At 49.3% G+C, this 20,739-nt stretch overlaps 2 protein-coding genes across 6 annotated transcripts; one reads left to right on the forward strand and one right to left on the reverse strand.

The window, feature by feature from the left end:
* The first annotated feature begins 6 nt into the window (after window positions 1–6).
* Window positions 7–10,470, forward strand: LOC138814602 (zinc finger protein 200-like). 5 transcript variants are annotated; one of them, XM_070003645.1, is made up of 5 exons: window positions 7–88; window positions 2,119–2,476; window positions 3,638–3,729; window positions 4,025–4,148; window positions 6,274–10,470. In XM_070003645.1, exons 2-5 carry the CDS (start codon window positions 2,233–2,235, stop codon window positions 7,002–7,004), a joined length of 1,191 nt encoding a protein of 396 aa, XP_069859746.1. In that variant the 5' UTR covers window positions 7–88; window positions 2,119–2,232; the 3' UTR covers window positions 7,005–10,470. The 5 variants fall into 5 exon arrangements, with proteins under 5 accessions (XP_069859746.1, XP_069859749.1, XP_069859750.1 ...); XM_070003648.1 differs by having other exon boundaries at window positions 6,277–10,470; XM_070003647.1 differs by lacking the exon at window positions 7–88 and adding an exon at window positions 1,849–1,957.
* A 7,918-nt stretch (window positions 10,471–18,388) lies between these two features.
* LOC138814449 (olfactory receptor 1f45-like) lies at window positions 18,389–19,327 on the reverse strand. Its single transcript, XM_070003341.1, has one exon. It carries the CDS (start codon window positions 19,325–19,327, stop codon window positions 18,389–18,391), a length of 939 nt encoding a protein of 312 aa, XP_069859442.1.
* Window positions 19,328–20,739: the final 1,412 nt, after the last annotated feature.

Consider the following 20,739-nt stretch of genomic DNA (forward strand, 5'->3'; position numbering starts at 1 on the left):
CGTGCCCCTCCCGCCTGGCTTCCTGGTCTCTCTCGGAGCCGAGTCTCGCCTGGCTGCAGCGCGCGGCCGGAACGGAGCGCTCCGAGAGGTGAGCGTTGCAAAGGGCGGGGACCGGGCCGGGGCGGCTTCGGGAGGCGGAGGATGGGCCGAGCGGGCTGGGGGTGGGTTGGGGGTGGGCAGGGCGGGCTGGGGGTGGGCAGGGCGGGCTGGGGGTGGGCAGGGCGGGCTGAGGGTGGGCTGGGGGTGGGCTGAGGGTGGGCTGGGGGTGGGCTGGGGGTGGGCTGGGGGTGGGCAGGGCGGGCTGGGGGTGGGCAGGGCGGGCTGGGGGCGGGCTGAGGGTGGGCTGGGGGCGGGCTGAGGTGGGCTGGGGGCGGGCTGAGGGCGGGCTGAGGGCGGGCTGGGGGCGGGCTGAGGTGGGCTGGGGGCGGGCTGGGGGCGGGCTGGGGGCGGGCTGAGGTGGGCTGGGGGTGGGCTGGGGGCGGGCTGAGGGCGGGCTGGGGGCGGGCTGAGGGCGGGCTGGGGGCGGGCTGGGGTGGGCAGGGCGGGCTGAGGGAGGGCAGGGCGGGCTGAGGGTGGGCTGGGGGCGGGCTGGGGGTGGGCAGGGCGGGCTGGGGCGGGCTGGGGGTGGGCAGGGCGGGCTGGGGGTGGGCTGGGGCGGGCTGAGGGAGGGCTGGGGGTGGGCAGGGCGGGCTGAGGGTGGGCTGGGGGCGGGCTGGGGGTGGGCAGGGCGGGCTGGGGCGGGCTGAGGGAGGGCTGGGGGTGGGCTGGGGCGGGCTGGGGGTGGGCTGGGGCGGGCTGGGGGCGGGCTGGGGCGGGCTGGGGGCGGGCTGGGGCGGGCTGAGGGAGGGCTGAGGGTGGGCTGGGGCGGGCTGAGGGAGGGCTGGGGGTGGGCTGGGGCGGGCTGGGGCGGGCTGGGGGTGGGCAGGGCGGGCTGAGGGTGGGCAGGGCGGGCTGAGGGTGGGCTGGGCGGGCTGGGGCGGGCTGGGGGCGGGCTGGGGCGGGCTGGGGGCGGGCTGGGGCGGGCTGAGGGAGGGCTGGGGGTGGGCAGGGCGGGCTGGGGGTGGGCAGGGCGGGCTGAGGGTGGGCTGGGGGCGGGCTGGGGGTGGGCAGGGCGGGCTGGGGCGGGCTGGGGGTGGGCTGGGGCGGGCTGGGGCGGGCTGGGGGTGGGCAGGGCGGGCTGAGGGTGGGCTGGGGGCGGGCTGGGGGCGGGCAGGGCAGGCTGGGGGCGGGCTGGGGGTGGGCTGGGGGTGGGCTGGGGGCGGGCTGGGGGCGGGCTGGGGGTGGGCAGGGCGGGCTGGGGGTGGGCAGGGCGGGCTGGGGGCGGGCTGGGGGTGGGCAGGGCGGGCTGGGGGCGGGCAGGGCGGGCTGGGGGTGGGCTGGGGGCGGGCAGGGCGGGCTGGGGGTGGGCTGGGGGCGGGCAGGGCGGGCTGGGGGCGGGCAAGGCGGGCTGGGGGTGGGCAGGGTGGGCTGGGGGTGGGCTGAGGGTGGGCAGGGTGGGCTGGGGGCCGGCTGGGGGCCGAGCCCTCCCCCAGGCGGTGCCGCTGGCCGGGTGTCGCCCTCAGATACTCTTGGGCCGATCAGAGAAGGTCCAGAATGGTCCTGGCCCGGTGATCCCCGGTGTGATATCCCCTGCCCCACGCATCAGGGCTCTGGTGGTGGGGAGCAGCCGGCTGGACAGTGGGTGGACACCTCACAGGCCCCAGCATGGAGTCAGACGCGCGTCATCCACAGCCCCCCCCACCCCCCCCCCCCCCCCCCCCGGGCCTCCTTCAGATTTCCTGGGTCTTTAAGACCATTACTCTTTGTACAAGCATGGGTTAAACGACTCCACACGGTGGATTTGGCACGTCGTATGTCCCGTGAAGGTGGCCCTTGGCCCTTGGTTGCCTTTGCTCCTTTTGGCTTGGTTCTTAAGGTTTGGTTTTCATACTCAAAAGTCTTCCTTTAAGGACTTCCTGTAAGTATCCTGATCAGATACCTTCCATTTCAGGTTATGATCGCTCTACCCGAGTTGTCTTTCTTTTCTGGTTTAAGTCTTAGATGTCGTCACCCTAACTGTATATTAGACCACAGTCATGACTTTGCCTTGTGGATAATCCGTGGTTTCTGTGTTTGCAGGTTGGCTCTCTGGCAGATTTCCTTCATTAAGAAGTGACTCTAGAAAAAAAAAAAAGTGACTCTAGAAGCGCCTCCCGCCCCCTCCCCCACAAGTGCTTTTGTTTGCAAGCCATAATGGCTACAAAAGTGGTTCCTACATCCCCAAAGCAAAAGAAATCCTTTATACTAAGAGTTATTCCAGACTCCAGGCTGGATCAAGAACTTGAGGATGCCACAGATGAGTCGAAGAGCATTCAGCAGCTGGTGATGTATCACTTCCTTAACTTCTTGCCCAAGCCAAACCTGGTCCAGCCTGGTCAGAAAGTCAAGGAAACCTTCCTTATTATGAAGGATGCGAGTTCAAGCCACCAGAACAGAGGTGAGAAATATGTGATTGTTTCACCAGAAGAGAAAGGCGGCCCTTAAGTAATGGGAGATAGACTTCCATGAATTTAAATTAGGATAGTGGATAGTTTAAAAAAAAAAAAAAGCACTATTTTTTTTTAGTTTTTTTTTTTTTTTTTTAGTTTTTTTGTTTGTTTTGTTTTTGTTTTTTGTACTAGGGTTTGAACTTGGAGCTTTACAGTTGCTAGGCTGACATTCTGCTGCATGAGACACATCTGCCATGCTTTTTGGTGGTTTCTTTTGGAGATGGAGTCAAGTGAACTTTCATGGCATTAAACCTCAATCCTCCAGATCTCAGCCTACCAAAGTAACTAGGATTACAGGTGTGAGTCACTGGTGTTCAGCAAAAGGAGCCCATTTTAATACATTGAGATATCATTATTTAAAAAAAAAATCTGCTGGGTGCCTTCATGCCTGTAATCCCTAGCTACTCAGGAGATTGGGATCTGAGGTTCCCGGTTCAAAGCCAGCACAGACAGGAAAGTCCATGAGACTCTTAATTCCAAATAACCACCAGAAAACCAGAAGTGGCACTGTGACTCAAATGGTAGAGTGCTAGCCTTGAGGTGAAGATTTGAGGAACACTGCTCAAGTCCAGAGTTCAAGCCCCATGACCAAAAGAGAAAAAAAGAAATGTCAGCTATAATCCTAGTTACTCAGGAAGCGGAGATCTTAGAATCCCAGTCTGAACTCAGCCCAGGCAGAAATGTCTGAGAATCTTATCTCCAGTTAACCCACAAAAGCTTATGAGTGGAGGTATATCAAGTGGTAGAACATCCGCTCTGAGTGAGACTGCAAGGCCCTGAGTTTAAGCCTCAGAACCCATATACATTAAAAAAAATATGGCTTCCTAAAAGTATCATTACACTTTGCTCCTCCAGCTCTTCTATGATGATTTTGTTGGGAAATTTGAAACATTGATAGTTGAATCCTACTCATAGTGAGAAGATCCCATCCCCATCCTAGATTGAAGGCCCTAGGCTTACTCTCACCGTGGCCATTTCAATTCTGTCATGGCTTACAGGATCAGAAAGAGCTGTGAGTTGTCTGCAGGAGGAGCAAGGATAGCAAGGTATTTATAATAGTCTCTTAATAGTCTTTTGGGTTTTTCACTAACTACAACTTCTTTCTGTAGTTCATCTTCATCCTTTAGTGAAGATTCCGCCCAGAGAAGGAGTCCAGCAGAAACAGGAGACTGTGTCTCTATGTTTTGAAGCTGACTCTGAGGTGGGTTTGGCTTTTTTTTTTTTTTTTTTTTTTGGTTATCTTGAGGTACATCACCTTTTCTGTTCTTGCAGCCTTACCATGTATAACACCTGATGAGAGTTAGTTTCCTTGACTGTCTCTCTTCCCCTTTTTCTGGTTCCTCGAAGCCTCACTGTCCTTGTATTAGGAGAGTTAGGATCTATCTTGTATTAGGGTATAGATTCATCGTCCTTTCCTTTAATCTTTGTGTCTTTGTTACGAGGGCTACCAGGAAACCTCAGTTTACTAAAAGGAAGTAGGCCTCTTGTTCTTTCAGGAGCTAGTGGTCTTTGAGGATTTGAATGTATTTCATTCTCAAGAAGAATGTGTGAGCATGAATCCTGCTCATCACTCCACCCTGGAGAAGGAAAGGAACGATACTGGGGAGATGACATTATTAGGTAAGAATTTAGTCCTTTGTGTGTTCAGACTGTGTGCTCTTGTAAAAGCATATTCCTTCATCTCTGCAGCTTTTGAAGTACTAATTGCACACACATTTTCTTTTTGTTTAATTCTGTATGTCAGAGCCTATACATGTTTTATTCCATGAGGAGTTATGGTGGCCATTTTCCCTATACTTAGAGCCAGTCAGTGGAGAGATCTCTTGTCTTTGTAAAAAAGCACTTTAATAATTGACCCTTTAACAGTAGCACTAATGTTTTTCCACTGGAGCTAAACAGTGATAAATTTAATTGGAAAAAGTAAGTGCAGTTAACTAGAAAGGGGGAAAAGGAAGAGCAGAGAACCCCTTGCTCCATATATTAGTCAGCTTTGCATCAGTGTAAGAAAACACATAGAGAAACAACTTAAAAGGAGATGTTTATTTTGGATCACAGTTTCCGCTGCAGACAACACAGCTGGCATTTGCTTTGGTGCCTGAGACATTTGCTTGGGGCTGTGAGACTCAATTTTCACCTTTCTTCCTTCCCCTACTTCCTCTACCCCTTCTCTCTCCCTATAACATGATACTGATAGTTTAGGCTTAGAATCAGTCACAAACATTGTATAAATACTACTTTTTTTTTGCGGCAGGGGGTGGGGGGAGATTGGTCAGTCATGGGGCTTGAACTCAGGGCCTGAGCACTGTCCCTGAGCTATTTCACTAAAGGCTAGTGTTCTACCATTTAACCACAGCTCTACTTCGAGTTTTCTGCTGGTTAATTGGAGATAAAAGTCTCATGGGGACTTTTCTGCCCAGGCTGGCTTTGAACCACGATCCTCAGATCTTGGCCTCCTGAGTATCTAGGATTGCAGGTGTGAGCTACCAGCACCCAGCTTCTAAAGAGTATTTTAATGGGAGACATTCCCACTCGAATTGGGAATACAGTTGGGAAATCTACCCTCATGTTACTTTTAAGCTTTGTGTTTCTGATATTCAGTTAAGTGAGAAAGAAATGCATTAGACATTGAGGGAAAGATAAGATAAAACCTTCCACTATTTATATTGATAGACTTGTGTAGCTAGAAACCTTAGAGAATGCCTAAAAATTCATTGTAAATAGTAAGAGCATTTAGTAGCGCAAAGGGATGTAAAATTAAATTAGTGTTCATAACCGCAATGAGTAATCACTAAAAGGTACAAAGGAAGCATGTAAGATAAATAGGATAAACAAGGGTTATATATAATTTATGTGAAAACTTGGGAAGGTTTGAATGATGGAAAGAACATGGTTTTGGCTAGGATGACTCAACCTCATAAAAAAAGTCATTTTTTTCCCCAAATGGATTTATGAATTTGCTGTAATCCCTTTAAACTATGAGTAAATTTTTCACTAAAACTAGACAGTCTGATCGGGAATTCAATTAGGAAAATAATATGATTAACCAGGAAAATGGAAAGGAAGAAGAACAGAGCAAGTTCTAGCCCCATGTGTTAGTCAGCTTTTTGTGACTGACAGGATACCTGACAGAAACAAAGGCAGGAGATGTTTATTTTGGTTCGCAGTGTCAGAAGTTTCAGTCCATGGTCAGCTACTTAGGTGAGAAAGTAGGGTGATTTTGGTTAGAAGCTGCCATAGACAAAAGCATGAGACCTTATTTTAAAAACTAAAAACAAAAGGACTAGGAGCCATTATTGGTAGCTTCTCAAGCAAGTACAAGGCTCTGAGTTAAAACCAAGTATTACAAACAAACAAAGAATAAATAATAGGTAGCTGGGCACTGGTGGTTCACACTAAAATCCTAACTACTCAGGAGGCTGAGATCTGAGGATCATGGCTCCAAGCCAGTCTGGGCAGGAAAGTCCATGAGATTATTATCTGCAGTTAACCACCAGAAAACTGGAAGTAGAGCTGTGGCTCAAAAGAGAAGAGCGCTAGCCTTGACTGAAGAACTCAGGGACAGCACCTAGGCACTGAGTTCAACGAGGACTGGAAAAACAGCAGGAAAAAAAAAAGAGTAGAAAAGATCACTAATGATTACCTGTCAGATTCTGACTTTCAAGTTTATTATTTCATAAGGAATTCGGACTTCTTTTATTCCGTAGTGTTGTCGTATACCTCAAAACTATATCATTCTCTCTTTTAGCAGTCAATGAGAGTGATCTTGTGGGTGAAGATCTGCAGAAGGAAGACTGGAGGGAAAAATCTTCAGATAGTGATGGAACAGACTATTCCTTATTCCCTGAGCAACTTCTGGGTTGCCAAGAAGAAAAACTACATGCACTTGTTCCACAGCAAAGGAAAATGAGAAATCTTTTAGTTACCATTAAAAATGATACTCCACTGGAGGAGCTCTCTAAATACGTGGACATCAGCGTCATTTCCCTTACTCGTAATCGGAGAACGAGAAGGTGGTACACTTGTCCCCTGTGCGGCAAACAGTTCAGTGAAAGCTCTTATCTTATTTCCCACCAAAGGACTCACACAGGTGAGAAACCCTACGACTGTAGCCACTGTGGGAAAAGCTTCAACCATAAAACAAACCTCAATAAGCATGAACGAATCCACACAGGAGAAAAGCCTTACTCCTGCTCTCAGTGTGGTAAGACCTTCCGTCAGAATTGTCATCGGAGTCGACACGAAGGAATCCACGTCAGGGAGAAAATGTTTAAGTGTCCAGATTGTGGGAAAACTTTCCCTAACAACGAAGACTTCCTGCTTCACTTGCAGACTCATGAGATCGAGAGACCGTATGGTTGCAAAAACTGTGGGAGAAGATTTGGTCGGCTGTCAAATTGTACCCGGCACGAGAGAACACACTCGGCATGTAAGAGCCAAAGCAGAAGTGAGGTCCTGGCTCAGCCTGAAGTTTCATGAGGAAGTTTGGATTCCTCATCTTCCTGAGAGATACAGACATTTGAAAACCTCATGATATCCACATTTAGATCTCTACTTATCCTGGCTGAAACCTCAAATTCTTTTTTTTTTTTTTTTTTTGGGTCCGGTTGTGGGGCTTGAACTCTGGGCCTGGGCACTGTCCCTCAGCTCTTCAGCTCAAGGCTAGCACTCTACCACTTGCGCCACAGCGCCACTTCCGGCTTTTTTCTTATGTGGTGCTGAGGAATCGAACCCAGGGCCTTGAGCATGCAAGGCAAGTGCTCTACCACTGAGCCACCTTCCCAGCCCCTGAAACCTCAAATTCTTAAAAAAAAAAAAAAATTCCCAAAGATTGAGGACATCCTAAAGGGCTCTACCTCGGGTAGCATCCAGACTTCCTGTGCTCAGGAACTTTCTTTTTTATGTTGGACTGCAGTAGGCAGACCACTTTCCTGACAGTGATAGAAAAATGAATGTCTAGGCATTTCTTACTTGCAGAGCGAGCAGAGGTACATGATTGAAATACATGGATTTTTCTCCTCATTACACACATGGAAATTCACACTTGAGAGAACAATAATGTGTAGAGAAATAATGTGTAGGTGCTGATCTGTAGCTGTGCTCCTATGAGCGAACCAAAACACCGGCTGGTTCAGCCAATAGCTGGTTAGGACACCCTGGCAAAACCTGAATGTCGATCTGTTTATTTTGGGATGTAGGAAAACTACCGCATTGGAATGTGGAAGACTTCCTCTCATTTGTAGTGAATAGCATTTGCAATTTATGATAAAAATCCACTATTTTCCAGAAATCTTTTTTGTACAACCTCACTTAAAAGTGTCTACTGTTTTGTTCAGCTGCTGATCTCTTAAACTAGCTGCCCTGTGCCTCTCTTTTCCAAAAGATGTTTGGATCATTTAGGTCTGCTAAGTATTCCCTTCAAGACTTTGTTCATCTCTTTTTTTTGGGGGGGGGTCCAGTCATGGGGCCTGAACTCTGTGCCTGGGCACTGTCCCTCAGCTCTTTAGCTCAAGGCTAGCGCTCTACCACTTGAGCCACAGCGCCACTTCGGGCTTTTTTCTTTTTGTTTATGTGGTACTGAGGAATCGAACTCAGGGCCTCAGGCATGCAAGGCAAGCGCTCTACCACTGAGCCACCTTCCCAGCCCCTTTGTTCATCTCTTGAGCGAAGTTTTCATCTGCTATGAGAGAAATGGCATGGGTCTGGAGCCAGGGAAAAGTTGGCTGGGATTGCTGGCTGGGTAATAACCTGTTCGCTAACCTAACCCAGTTACCAGACTGTTAACAGTGGGATGGTCACAACTTCACAGATTGCATGCATTGGTGTCTCCAGTGGTTAGCTCACCTTGCTCATTGAGAGACAAGGATTCCAAAGGTAGTCTTTGGCCTGTCAAGCAGACCCTCTTTGCCCTCTGCCCTTTGTTTAAAGGCCAGTGGTGCCTTTAGACTGGATGATTGAGTGCCATTGGGTTGATTTTGCTTGAGTTTTTTTTGTTTTTGTTTTTTTTGTCATGGGACTTGAACTTGGCCTGGGCACTGTCCCTCAGCTCTCTAGCTCAAGGCGAGCGCTCTACCACTTGAGCCACAGCATCACATCCAGTTTTCTGAGTGGTTTATTGGAGATAAGAGTCTCATGGATCTTTCTTGTCCGGCCTGGCTTTGAACCACATCTCAGCCTCCTGAGTAGCTAGGAGTATAGGTGTGAGCCACCGGCACTGGCACCTTGTGCTTGAGTTTTTAAGTTTACCAAAACACATTAGTATTTTGATTGGAAACATCATCCCAAGAATTTGGGAAAATCCATTTATTTTACAGATTCTGTCTCCCTTTCAAATTACAGTGATCCCCCATCTATCCTAGGAGTTATGTTCCAGAGACCCCTGTGATGGGTGAAAATCTGCAAAGTAGCATTATATTTATTATTTGTTTTTTGTTTTTTTTTTGGTCCAGTCGTGGGGCCTGATCTCTGGGCCTGGGCGCTGTCCCTCAGCTCTTCAGCTCAAGGCTAGAGCTCTACCACTAGAGCCACAGTGCCACTTCCGGCTTTTTTCTTTTTGCTTATGTGGTACTGAGGAATCGAACCCAGGGCCTCAGGCATGCAAGGCAAGCGCTCTACCACTGAGCCCCCTTCCCAGCCCCTTATATTTATTATTTGTATATCACATATTAAGGCTTTATAAACCCTTCCTACTATCCTATAAGCCTTTCCCACTCTTATGAACCTTTCCCACACTTATAACCGCATCCATGCTCAGTTTCTACACTCTTAAGCCTACACAATTTTAACAACATAAAAGTGTATATAAGAACTCACCAGTGAAGTGTACTACAGCTTGAATGATGAAGACCATGAATTACGTGGCTGTGCAGTGCTAATGGCGTTGAAGGTGATGCATGACCAGGCAGCGCATCGCAGCTCTTCCGAAGGCACCGCTTCATCAGGCGCTTCGGCTGGTGGTGCAGTGCCCTCTTCACTTGCTGACTTTGTCTCATCCATTTTCAAAACTTGTTCAGACTCAGCCCCCTTGCTCGATGATGGATTTGAACAAGTCACTCACATACTCCTTGGCTCTGGCTTTATCCGCAGAGGCAGTTTCTCCGTGCACAGAAACGCTCTCCAGTCCAATGTGTCTTTGAGATTTGCTAGCGCTGAATGGGTTTGGTCTGGTGGGAGAAGAACTCCACGTCCTGCTTCTGCATTGTCATCGCCTTCATCCTCATCACCATTGTGAATGTCTGTGCTTTCCACAAAACTATCAACGTTTCTTGGCCTTCATCTGGATGGCACTGGTATCCAGGGGGACACTGTTCCTGCAGTGTCTGCAATGCAGACTCCATCCACACAATGGCCTTACTGCGGGAAGTGGCCACCCTCTTTGCGGTCTTGTTAACAGTCATTGCTGTAGACCTTATATTCTTCTCGTCTTTCTGTATGTAGTGAACAGCAGATTCGTTGATCCTGTAATGGAGGCCTACAGCTGCATAGCTTTTGCCTTCCTTTAACATGTTGAGAAGTTCCACCTTTTCTCTAACAGCCTCTTCCTCTGGTTTTTGAGTTCATTGCCAGAGGCCTTAGAAGGTACAGAATGGGTGGCATCATAGGGCTTGAAATAAATTCAAACTTTTGTTAAAATGTCACAAAAACACCACCACAGAGCAACACTATGCAGAGCAATCAGATGTCGCTGTGAAGTGGACAAGGACAGATGCTGAATGCGTGGGCACAGTGCAGGAGAGCAAGCCGACCAATGCTATCTGTGGTCATGGAGCCAGTCAGCACCTAGGATACAGAACAGTGCTGTGGTTGGGCACCTTCGGTTTCATCAGCCAATAGTGTGTCGTGTACAATCTCACTTTGGCCTACTTAAGCAGTAGCAGTGTGCTGTATTCCCATGTGTACAACATGGTATTCATCTGCTGATGAAATACATACTATAATATTTCAATACATTTGAATTACATTTTAAATTTTAAGGCAAAAATAATTAAAATCAAATATACAAACACCTATATTCCGCAAAATCCCGAGAAAGACCACAATATGGTGAAGCTGCAATACGTGACCCCAATATAGCAAGGAATGACTGATGTTCCTCTTTGTTGGAGTCATGATGTCCCTGAGTAAATTCTGCAACAAAACGTTCTCATATGCCGGGCGCCAGTGGCTCACGCCTGTAATCCTAGCTACACAGGAGGCTGAGATCTGAGGATCATGGTTCAAAGCCAGCCCAGGCAGGAAAGCCCGTGAGACTTATCTTCAGTTACCCATCCCCAAACCAGAAGTGGAGCTGTGGCTCAAAGTCGTAGAACACTCACCTTGAGTAAAAAAGCTCAGGGATAGCACCCAAGCCCTGAGTTCAAGCCCCAAGAAATGACCACAAAAAAAAATTTCACAAATTCTACAGTTTTGTTAGGTGTTTTTTTTTTCTTTTGTCTTTTTGTCAGCCATGGGGCTTGAATTCTGCTACTTGGAGCCACAGTACCACTTCTGGTTTTCTGATGGTTAATTGGATATAGAATTTCATGGGCTTTCCGGCTCAGTTTGTCCTCAAACTGAAGTCCTCAGATCTCAGCCTCCTGAGCAACTAAGATTACAAGCTTGATTCACTGATGCCTGGATAGGGTTATTGTCCTCCCCCCATTTACTTTTCTTTTTTTGGGGGGGGGGTCCAGTCGTGGGGCCTGAACTCTGGGCCTGGGCGCTGTCCCTCAGCTCTTCAGCTCAAGGCTAGCGTTCTACCACTTGAGTCACAGCACCACTTCCGGGTTTTTTCTTTTTGCTTATGTGGTGCTAAGGAATCGAACCCAGGGCCTCATGCATGTAAGGCGAGTGCTCTACCACAGAGCCAACTTCCCAGCCCCCCATTTACTTTTCTATTTGGTTATTGTTCCTAAATAAGAGAGTTTTAGAGTGATATCTTTGTAACTACCAAACTGAAATTTTTCAATAATTTCTGTTTGTGGTAAAAGTTTATCATCAAATAATAGTTATTTCCTGACTTGGTATTTTTCTATTTTTAACACGATTGTATTAAAATTGTATTTTAACACAAAGCATTCTGAAGGAAGTAGGCTTTATGATTCTGTTTAGCCCTAAAGCATTATTGTAAAACAATAACTGAAAAAGAACCTTACAGCTGGCACCTGTAACTCAAGGCTGCAATCCTACTTGCTCTACAGACCTATATCTGAAGGTTGGAGTCAGAAGCTAGCTGAGGTAGGCAGATCCCAGAGAATCCTTTTTTTTTTTTTTTGTCGGTCATGGGGCTTGAACTCTGGGCCTGGGCGCTGTCAACTAGCACTCTACCCCTTGAGCCTCAGCCCTGCTTTTTCTGCTTATGTGGTACTGAGGAATCGAACCCAGGGTCTCATGCATGCAAGGCAAGCACTCTACCACTGAGCCACTTCCCAGCCCATCCCAGAGAATCCTTTTCTCCAGTTGATGAACAAAGAGCTACAACTGGTTCCAGCCAAGAGCAAACATTGACCCCAGTATCAACACACACACACACACACACACACACATACAACTACCCTTTAATGAATTTGTCTTTTTTTTTTTTTTTTTTTTTTTTTTTTTTTTTTTTTTTTTTGCTTATGTGGTGCTGAGGAATTGAACCCAGGGCCTCCGGCATGCAAGGCAAGCGCTCTACCACTGAGCCACCTTCCCAGCCCCATGAATTTGTCTTTTGAATCAACAGTGCCCTGTAAAGCCAGGGACCGGACTGTCTGCCCACAGCATTATTATTCTGGCCCAGGCACAGGGATTGCCAGGACAGTATGGGAGTTGCTGCCCCATTTTGTCCTTTGTGGGACCCACATGCACACCCAGGAAGCGGCCAAGTATTGCTTAGAGCAGCTGCCTAGCTGTCAGCACTTAGAGCACCTGCCGAGCTTTTGGTTCTGTAATCAAAACCGATGTTCTGATTCACAGTTGGCAAGCAGTGTCTTTTCTTTCCACTCCAACTTGAACCAGTTTCACCTTCAACCCTACCAGTGCCTTAGCTTGGTGACTGTGTGTGTACATACATATTTTGATCTAACAGCTATGCACAAATGACTACTACAGATACCAATTCTTTTTTTGCACCAGAATGTTAAACTCTGGCTTCAAATATATCTTGCCCAAAGAATACATATGAGTCAAAATAATCTTTAGAAAAATAGGAAATGCAGTGATAATCGTTGTTTGTTTTGTTTTTGTCAGTCATGGGGTTTGAACTCTGGGCATGGGCGCTGCCCCTGCACTCTTCAGAGTTAAGGCTAGCACTCTACCACTTGAGCTACAGCGCCACTTCTGGTTTTCTGGTGGTTTATTGGAGATAGAAGTCTCATAGTCTTTCCTGCCCAGGCTGGCTTTGAACCGCAATCCTCAGATCTCAGCCTCCTGAGTAGCTAGGATGACAGGCGTGAGCCACCGGCACTCAGCTTGATAATAGTTTTTGCTTTCTGTTAGCACAAGTCAGATCCGTTTCTGGTGCAGGGCAGCACCTCCTGACTTCTGACGACCAGTACTAATGGGCGTCTTGAGTGTTGGCTGGAAGAAAACACAGCCACCAAAGACAATATCTCAGTCTTGGGATCATTACACCCCCGCCTTTCCTGAAACAAAAACCACGCTTGCTAAAAACCCATTTCATTTTCCTCAGTTGTGACACACACGTCAAATTTAAAGTGACATTTCATTTTCCTGGCATGTAAACATTCTATAATGAAGTCTCAGCCCCCAAACATGAACATTGGCATCGCCACAAAAATAACCAGACATCCACCGGAGGTGGCGGATGGGAGTTACTGCAGGGTTTTTTTGGCCAAATAACAGCTCAGCTCAGACTTACTCTTCCCCTACATGAAATACATGGATCGCCAGTCAGAATTTTTCTCTTTGGAATCTCATCCGCCTTAAGTCCATCCTCTCCTGACAGCTTTTCACCAGAGCCCAGATACTGATGTCTCTCTCGGCACCCTCCCATTGAGTCTGATTCCCCCAAAAGTGTTTATTCTCCCTTGTGTTCCTGGCGGGCGTGTGTTCCTGGCGGGCGTGGGTTCCTCCAGGGTAGGAGACGGTGTGGCTCCCGAGGATGTGGTTGGCCAGCACCTTGGGGACCGTGGTGGAGGAGAAGCAGACGTCCACGCAGGCCAGCTGGCTGAGGAAGAGCACATGGGGCTGCGCAGCGTGCGTCTGTGCTGACGGCCAGCACGATGAGCAGGTTTCCCAGGACGGTGGCCAGGTACGTGGTGAGGAAGAGCAGGAAGAGGAGCTGCTGCTGCTGGGGCTGCCTGGACAGTCCCCGCAGGAGGAACTCGGCCACGCTGGACCCGTTTGCAGCTCTCATTCTCTCAGCCGTGGAAGGAGGAAAGCAGAGGGCAGAACTGCGGATGCTGAGGTTAGCACGGAATGACTGGTGCTGCAGCCCGGGCCGCCCCTAGTTCGCACCACACGAATTCCCAACGCCCGGTGCTCTGTGCTGCTGGTCCCGCCGGACTCATTCTTCTCACATTAGAAAGCATAACATGAGAACGGCACACAGGCCCAGCCATAACCCTACAACGACACGGCTCTTTGTGAAAAGTCCCTAGGCACGCCCCCTCCCGCCCCCCGCAGCAGCTAACAGGGACAAGAGAATCGGTGGATGGCAATTGTGCGAATGTCCTGTTCACCCCTGTTGCAATCGCTCCCAGGTGTGGAAGTGTTAGCCACGGGGGTGCCTGACGGAACACCACGCGCTAATACAAAGCTGGCCTTGCCACCGTGGCAGGGCGCCAGGCCGGGTTGGTGGTGTAGGCCCCTGAGTGCTCTTTACCTGGGAGTTGCTGGTCAGTGTCACTCTTTAAGTACTGGAAAGTCTTCACATGGCCTGAGCTGTCCATGGTCGTAGCCCTCTGTACAAGAAGGATGTTTGGAGCAGGATTGGGGGGAGGGGTGGATCAGACAAGAATGTACAGTCACATCCGTGGCTCCCTGGGGACTAGACTTCCTGAGGGTCTCATTAGATACACACAGAAAATAATTGACCCGGCTCCTTCTTGGTCCCTGGGCACCCTCCTGAAGAAGCGCATCGAGGGAGCCCTGGGTCACATGTTGGGGACAAAGCAGTCTGGAGATAAATCCCAGGGGAAATTCCCCAACACCTCCCATGTCATCACCTTGCTGATGTCAGCTGAGATGTGTAAGTTTGAAGTCAGTTATGAGAAAGAAGGACGTGGTCGTGGTGTCTGAGGGGAGTGGTTTCCCCCTCGTCTCTCATTAGGGTTTTGGGCCCACATGCAGTAACAGGTTGCAGGGACAGAGGGTAAGGTGTAGATTGGTAGAGTTGGACTAGATCCCTTAAAGCATTTAGTATGAGGGCTGTATTTCCACTTCAGATAGATTGAGCAACGCTGTGCATACATTGGATGCCCATTTCTGAGTCTGTTCCCAGTTTGTTCTGTCATCAGGTTAAGTATAAAGAGAAGCTACATCCAATTCACCAGGCACAAATCTTAGTATTGCTGTTAGGACAGGCCACCTCTCTGCAGATACTTTTCTAGTGTCAGTACAGTCTGCTGGACTGGAAATTTTGGGAAGTTTCTAGACTGAGAAATAATAACAATTTTAGATGCATTGGTGTTGGCATCTGTCCAAGGCATCTGTCACGGGTGGTGTATGATGCCAAGCTGGGAATGTGTGCAAAAGTAACCAGAAGCATGTGCAGAACAAGACACGTGGCCTTAAGAGAAGGTAAGAGGCAGTAAGGGTTTAGGCTCACTCTGTTATAACGACCTTCTCTCCCTAGAAATAACCCAACCCTTCAAAAACCACACCAGTCCTCTGCAAGGATGGTGGCCTGTGATGGAATCCCCGCCCACCTGGGCCTCTCTTCTTAACTAACCAACACCACAGCCAGACAATGATGGCGCACGCATGCAATCCTAGCTCCTGAGATCTGACAATCATGGTTCAAAGCCAGCCCAGGCAGGAAAGTCCTTGAAACTCTTATCTCCAGTTAACCTGGAGCTGTGACTCAAGTGGTAAAACACTAGCCATGAGAACAAAAGCTCAGGGACAGCTCCCAGGCCCTGAGTTCAGGCCCCAAAACAAAATAAATAAACAAAAAACCCAGTACCTCTCAATTCTGTTATATCAAGGATCAGTGCATAAATCTTTGGTGGACAAACTGATTCTAAACTTTAGCACAAAGGCCCAGCCTTCCCTGAGGATCCATTTATCCATTGATCCTCGATCAATCTCACATATTTTTAATTCTTTTTTCTTTTGGCAGTGTTGAGCTTTGAACTTGGGGCCTTATGCCTGCTTGGCAGGCATGTGACTACCAAACAATGCCTCCAGCACTTGAGGGTGGTAGGTTTTATTTTATGTTTTCGAATAAGGTTTCACTTCCTGTCTGGATATGTGCCTGGACCTCAGTCTATCAATCTTAGACTTCCTGTTCTCGCTACAATGGCATACCCAGCTTCTGCCATTGACAATGGAGTCGTATAGACTTTTCTGCCCTGGCTGGCATAGAATGACAACCCTCCAGACTTTAGCTGAAGTGCCAGGCACATGGCTCTGGTTGCCTACTTCAACCTTATCTCTTTTTCTTTTTTCTTTTTTTTTTCCAGTCCTGAGGTTGAACTTAGGGTCTGGGCACTGTCCTTGAACTCTTTTGTTCAAGGCTAGCACTCTACCTCCTGAGCCACAGCGCTACTTCCAGGTTTTTCTGTGATTAATTGGAGATAAGAGTCTCGTAGACTTTCCTACACAGGCTGACTTCAAACTCTGATCCTCAGATCTCAGCCTCCTGAGTAGCTAGGATTGCAGGCGTGAGCCACTGGCACCCAGCCACGCTCACCTTTGTAAAGGACAGCCTGGTTGAAAGTCAGATCATTACCTCCTCAGCGCCAGCAGTCAGATCTCCTGTGGAAGTAGGAGATCTGAATGCGGAACATCTCAGGACCCTCTGTGGAGAACGGAGGAGGAGGAGGGAGAGGGAGGATGAATGAGCACATGAGATGGTCACATATGTTCAGGGGCTCGAGGAGTTTTCTGAAGAAGCTTCCAAGGGAGGAATGACAGCCTCAGCCCACAACAGTAAGCCAAGGCTCTAAAAAGAGCAGGGCACCTACGACTTTAGTCCTGATGGCTCAGGGCGAATTTGCTCCTCTGGGAGAGGAAGACAAGGCATATGGAAAGAAAGAACACAAATTGTCTTTTCCTTGAAAAATTAAAAACATATACTAAACATATCTGCCAATATAAGACAGTAAAATTGCGTGCTGAGAAAGTGAAAACTGATTTATAGGCAAAGGACTAGCCTGCTCAACACAAAGCTGTGGCCCACACAGGATAGCCAAGGACCCAAATCGTTCACCTGTATTGGCTCTACCTACATTGGAGGCCATAGATGCCTGAGGGCTCAGTCTTCATAATGAGAAGTCATGAAGAACGAGGAAAGTCATGTGATATCAACCCAGAAAATATACTCACACCCCCTAAGGAAGGTAAAGATGGGTAACAACCAGCTCCCAGATCCCATTGAGATGACGAGTTGGGTCAAGAATATGTATGTACAGCCAGGCGCTGGTGGCTCACGCCTGTAATCCTAGCTACTCAGGAGGCTGAGATCTGAGGATCGCAGTTCAAAGCCAGCCCAGGCAGGAGAGACCTTGAGACTTCTATCTCCAATAAACCACCAGAAAACCGGAAGTGGCGCTGTAGCTCAAGTGGTAGAGCGCTGGCCTTGAGCTGAAGAGCTGAGGGACAGCGCTCAGGCCCAGAGTTTAAGCCCCACGACCGACCCCCCCAAAAAAACAACCATTTTCTAAAACGTAAGAGTAAACACCTGAGGGCTGGGAAGGTGGCTCAGTGGTAGAGCGCTTGCCTTGCATTCATGAGGCCCTGGGTTCGATTCCTCAGCACCACATAAGCAAAAAGAAAAAAGTCGGAAGTGGCGCTGTGGCTCAAGTGGTAGAGCACTAGCCTTGAGCTGAAGAGCTGAGGGACAGCGCCCAGGCCCACAGTTCAGGCCCCACGACTAGACCAAAAAAAATAAAAAAGAGTAAACACCTGAGTGAAATGTAAGCTTTCAAAGTGATGTCACTGAGAAAGACTTTTCTGGGCAGTATAGGGATCAAGCCCTCAGAATCAACTTCCAGAAAAAAAGGAAGGCAGGAAGGAAGGAAAGAAGGACAGAAGGAAGGAAGGAAGGAAAGAAAGAAGGAAAGAAAACTGCCATGTTTTTTGGTGGCTCTGGGAATCAAACTGAAAGCTTTTGTAATACTGTGAAATGCTGCACCACTGAATTACATACCCAGGTGGAAAGAAAAAAATGTAATATAAGAATATTTAGGAAGTGGCGCTGTAGCTCAAGTGGTAGAGCGCTCACCTTGAGCTGAAGAGCTGAGGGACAGCGCCCAGGCCCAGAGTTCAGGCCCCACGACCAACAACAACAACAACAAAAAAGAATATTTAAAATAAAGCATCTAGAAACAAGTATCATGCTTGTATTTTTGTCTGTCATAGGCCTTGAACCCGGATCCGCGTGCTGTCTCTGAGCTTTTTTGCTCAAAGCCAGCGCTCTACTACTTCCAGCTACAGCACCCCTTCCCGTATTCTCTCTCTCTCTAAGACAGGGTCTCAATATCGAACCCAGATGGGCCTGGGGCTGGCTCAGCAGCCAGGCTGCCTTCCTACTCCTGCCCCTCTAGCCTCCCATTGTGAGCTCTGGAAGCCAGCTTTCCCTGAAAAATTTAGAAGAGCAAGATTGTAAATAAGCAGACTTGGTGCATTTATTCTAGCTCATTAAACACTTTGACAAACACACCACAGGACATCAGTGACATAGTGAAGATTGCTTGGTTGACAGATCTGTGGTACAGCCATCAGCAAGAGGACATCTGCCTGGGGACCACTCTCCTGAGAGCCGCTTTCAAATCCCTGTTCCTCAGGCTGTAGATGAAGGGGTTCAGCATGGGGGTGACCACTGTGTACAGCACTGTGGCCGCTGTGTCTTTCTCCGCGGAGTGTGAGGACGAAGGGTTGAAATACACAGCGATGATGGTGCCGTAGAAGAGACAGACCACGGCCAGGTGGGAGCCGCAGGTGGAGAAGGCTTTCCACCTCCCCCTGGGGGACGGGACTCTCAGGACAGCGCCGGCGATGAGGACGTAGGAGGCCAGGATGCACACGAAGGGGGCGATCATGATCACGGAGCCCTCGGTGAGAATCATCAGGCGGTTGAGGCGCGTGTCTGAGCAGGAGAGCTTCAGGAGGGGCGTCACGTCGCAGAAGAAGTGCGGGATGGCATTGTCCGCACAGAAGGACAGCCGCGCCATCAGCAGGGTGTGCAACAGCGCGTTGAGGCTGGCAACGATCCAGGACCCAGAGACCAGCCGCGCACAGAGCTGAGGAGTCATCTTCGCTGTGTAATGTAAGGGGTGGCAGATGGCCACAAAGCGGTCATAGGCCATCACGGCCAGAAGGAAGTTGTCCATGTCCACGAAAAGGAAAACAAAATACATCTGCGTGAGACAGCCAGGGTAGGAGACGGTGTGGCTCCCGAGGATGTGGTTGGCCAGCACCTTGGGGACCGTGGTGGAGGAGAAGCAGACGTCCACGCAGGACAGCTGGCTGAGGAAGAAGTACATGGGGCTGCGCAGGCGTGCGTCTGTGCTGACGGCCAGCACGATGAGCAGGTTTCCCAGGACGGTGGCCAGGTACGTGGTGAGGAAGAGCAGGAAGAGGAGCTGCTGCTGCTGGGGCTGCCTGGACAGTCCCCGCAGGAGGAACTCCGACACGCTGGACCGGTTTGCAGCTCTCATCGTGCTGACAGCCTGGTTCTGGAGACAGAGAAAATGGGCAAGTTTACAGGTCCTAGAAGTGATGGTGGATATAAAACATCAGATTGCAGACTCAGGCGCCGGTGGCTCACGCCTGTCATCCTAGCTACTCGGGAGGCTGAGATCTGGAAATCACATTTCAAAACCAGCCTAGGAATGTCCTTGAGACTCATCTCCACTTAATCACCAAAAAGCACAAAAGCTCAGGGACAGCACCCATGTCCTGAGTTCCATCCCCAGTAGTAGCACATAGAAGAAGAGGAGGAGGAGGAGGAAGAGGAGGAGGAGGAGGAAGAGGAGGAGGAGGAGGAAGAGGAGGAGGAGGAGGAGGAGGAGGAGGAGGAGGAGGAGGAGGAGGAGGAGGAGGAGGAGGAGGAGGAGGAGGAGGAGGAGGAAAAAGAAGAAGCAGAAGCAGCAGCAAAAGCAGCAGCAGCCCCAGCATAGTCCGGTATTAGTGGCTCATGCCTATAATCTCAGCTACTAAGGAACGTGGACTCCAGAGGATTTCAGTCAGGAATTAGCCTGGGCAGAAATGTCTATGACCTTGCCTCTCCAAAATAACCAGGAAAAAGCTGGGCTGAGGTGTGACTAAGGGGCAAGGCATCATCTGAGCAGGAGTTAAGCCCTGCATCCAAACCTTGGTACTAGCCAAACAAACAAACAGAAAACAAGACTGCAGGAAGACTGGGTGAGCTGAGACATACTTGGCCATTAGACATTTGATCACTGTTTGCGGCCAGTGGCCGGCTTTCTGTAAGCTCCATCTCTTGATTAGCAAAGTGCGTTTAGTTTATGGCTGGGCAGGGCACCGGAGACAGGCTGAGGTGTCTTTCTTTAATCCTTTGGGCTGGTTGAAAGTTTTATGACCACCTCATGTTTTTAAATAGCATGATTTAAAATAAAAAAAAAACAACACCACAGTTATGTCTCTTAATAAAGAGACTTCAGCTGCCTGGTGATGGTGGCTGATGCCTGCCATCCCAGCTACTCAGGAGGCTGAGATCTGAGGATCGAGGTTCAAAGCCAGCCTGGGCAGGAAAGTCCACAAGACTCTTATCTCCAATAAACCACCAGAAAACCAGAAGTGGTGCTGTGGCTCAAATGGTAGGGCACTGGCCTTGAGCTGAAGAGCTGAGGGACAGCGCCCAGGCCCAGAGTTCAAAAAGAAAAAGAAAAAAATCGAGAGACTTCTGCCTTGTTGATGAGTACCAGAGAACACATGTGAAGCAGTTGTCATGGAAACAAACAGATACTAAGCCTCCTGCTGCCGGGCGCTGGTGGCTCACGCCTGTCATCCTAGCTACTCAGGAGGCTGAGATCTGAGGATCGCGGTTCAAAGCCAGCCCAGGCAGGAGAGACCGTGAGACTCCTATCTCCAATAAACCGCCAGAAAA

Source organism: Dipodomys merriami, unplaced genomic scaffold (genome assembly GCF_024711535.1).
Source record: "Dipodomys merriami isolate MVZ:Mamm:240054 unplaced genomic scaffold, mDipMer1.0.p SCAF_60, whole genome shotgun sequence".
Taxonomy (NCBI): Eukaryota; Metazoa; Chordata; class Mammalia; order Rodentia; family Heteromyidae; genus Dipodomys; species Dipodomys merriami.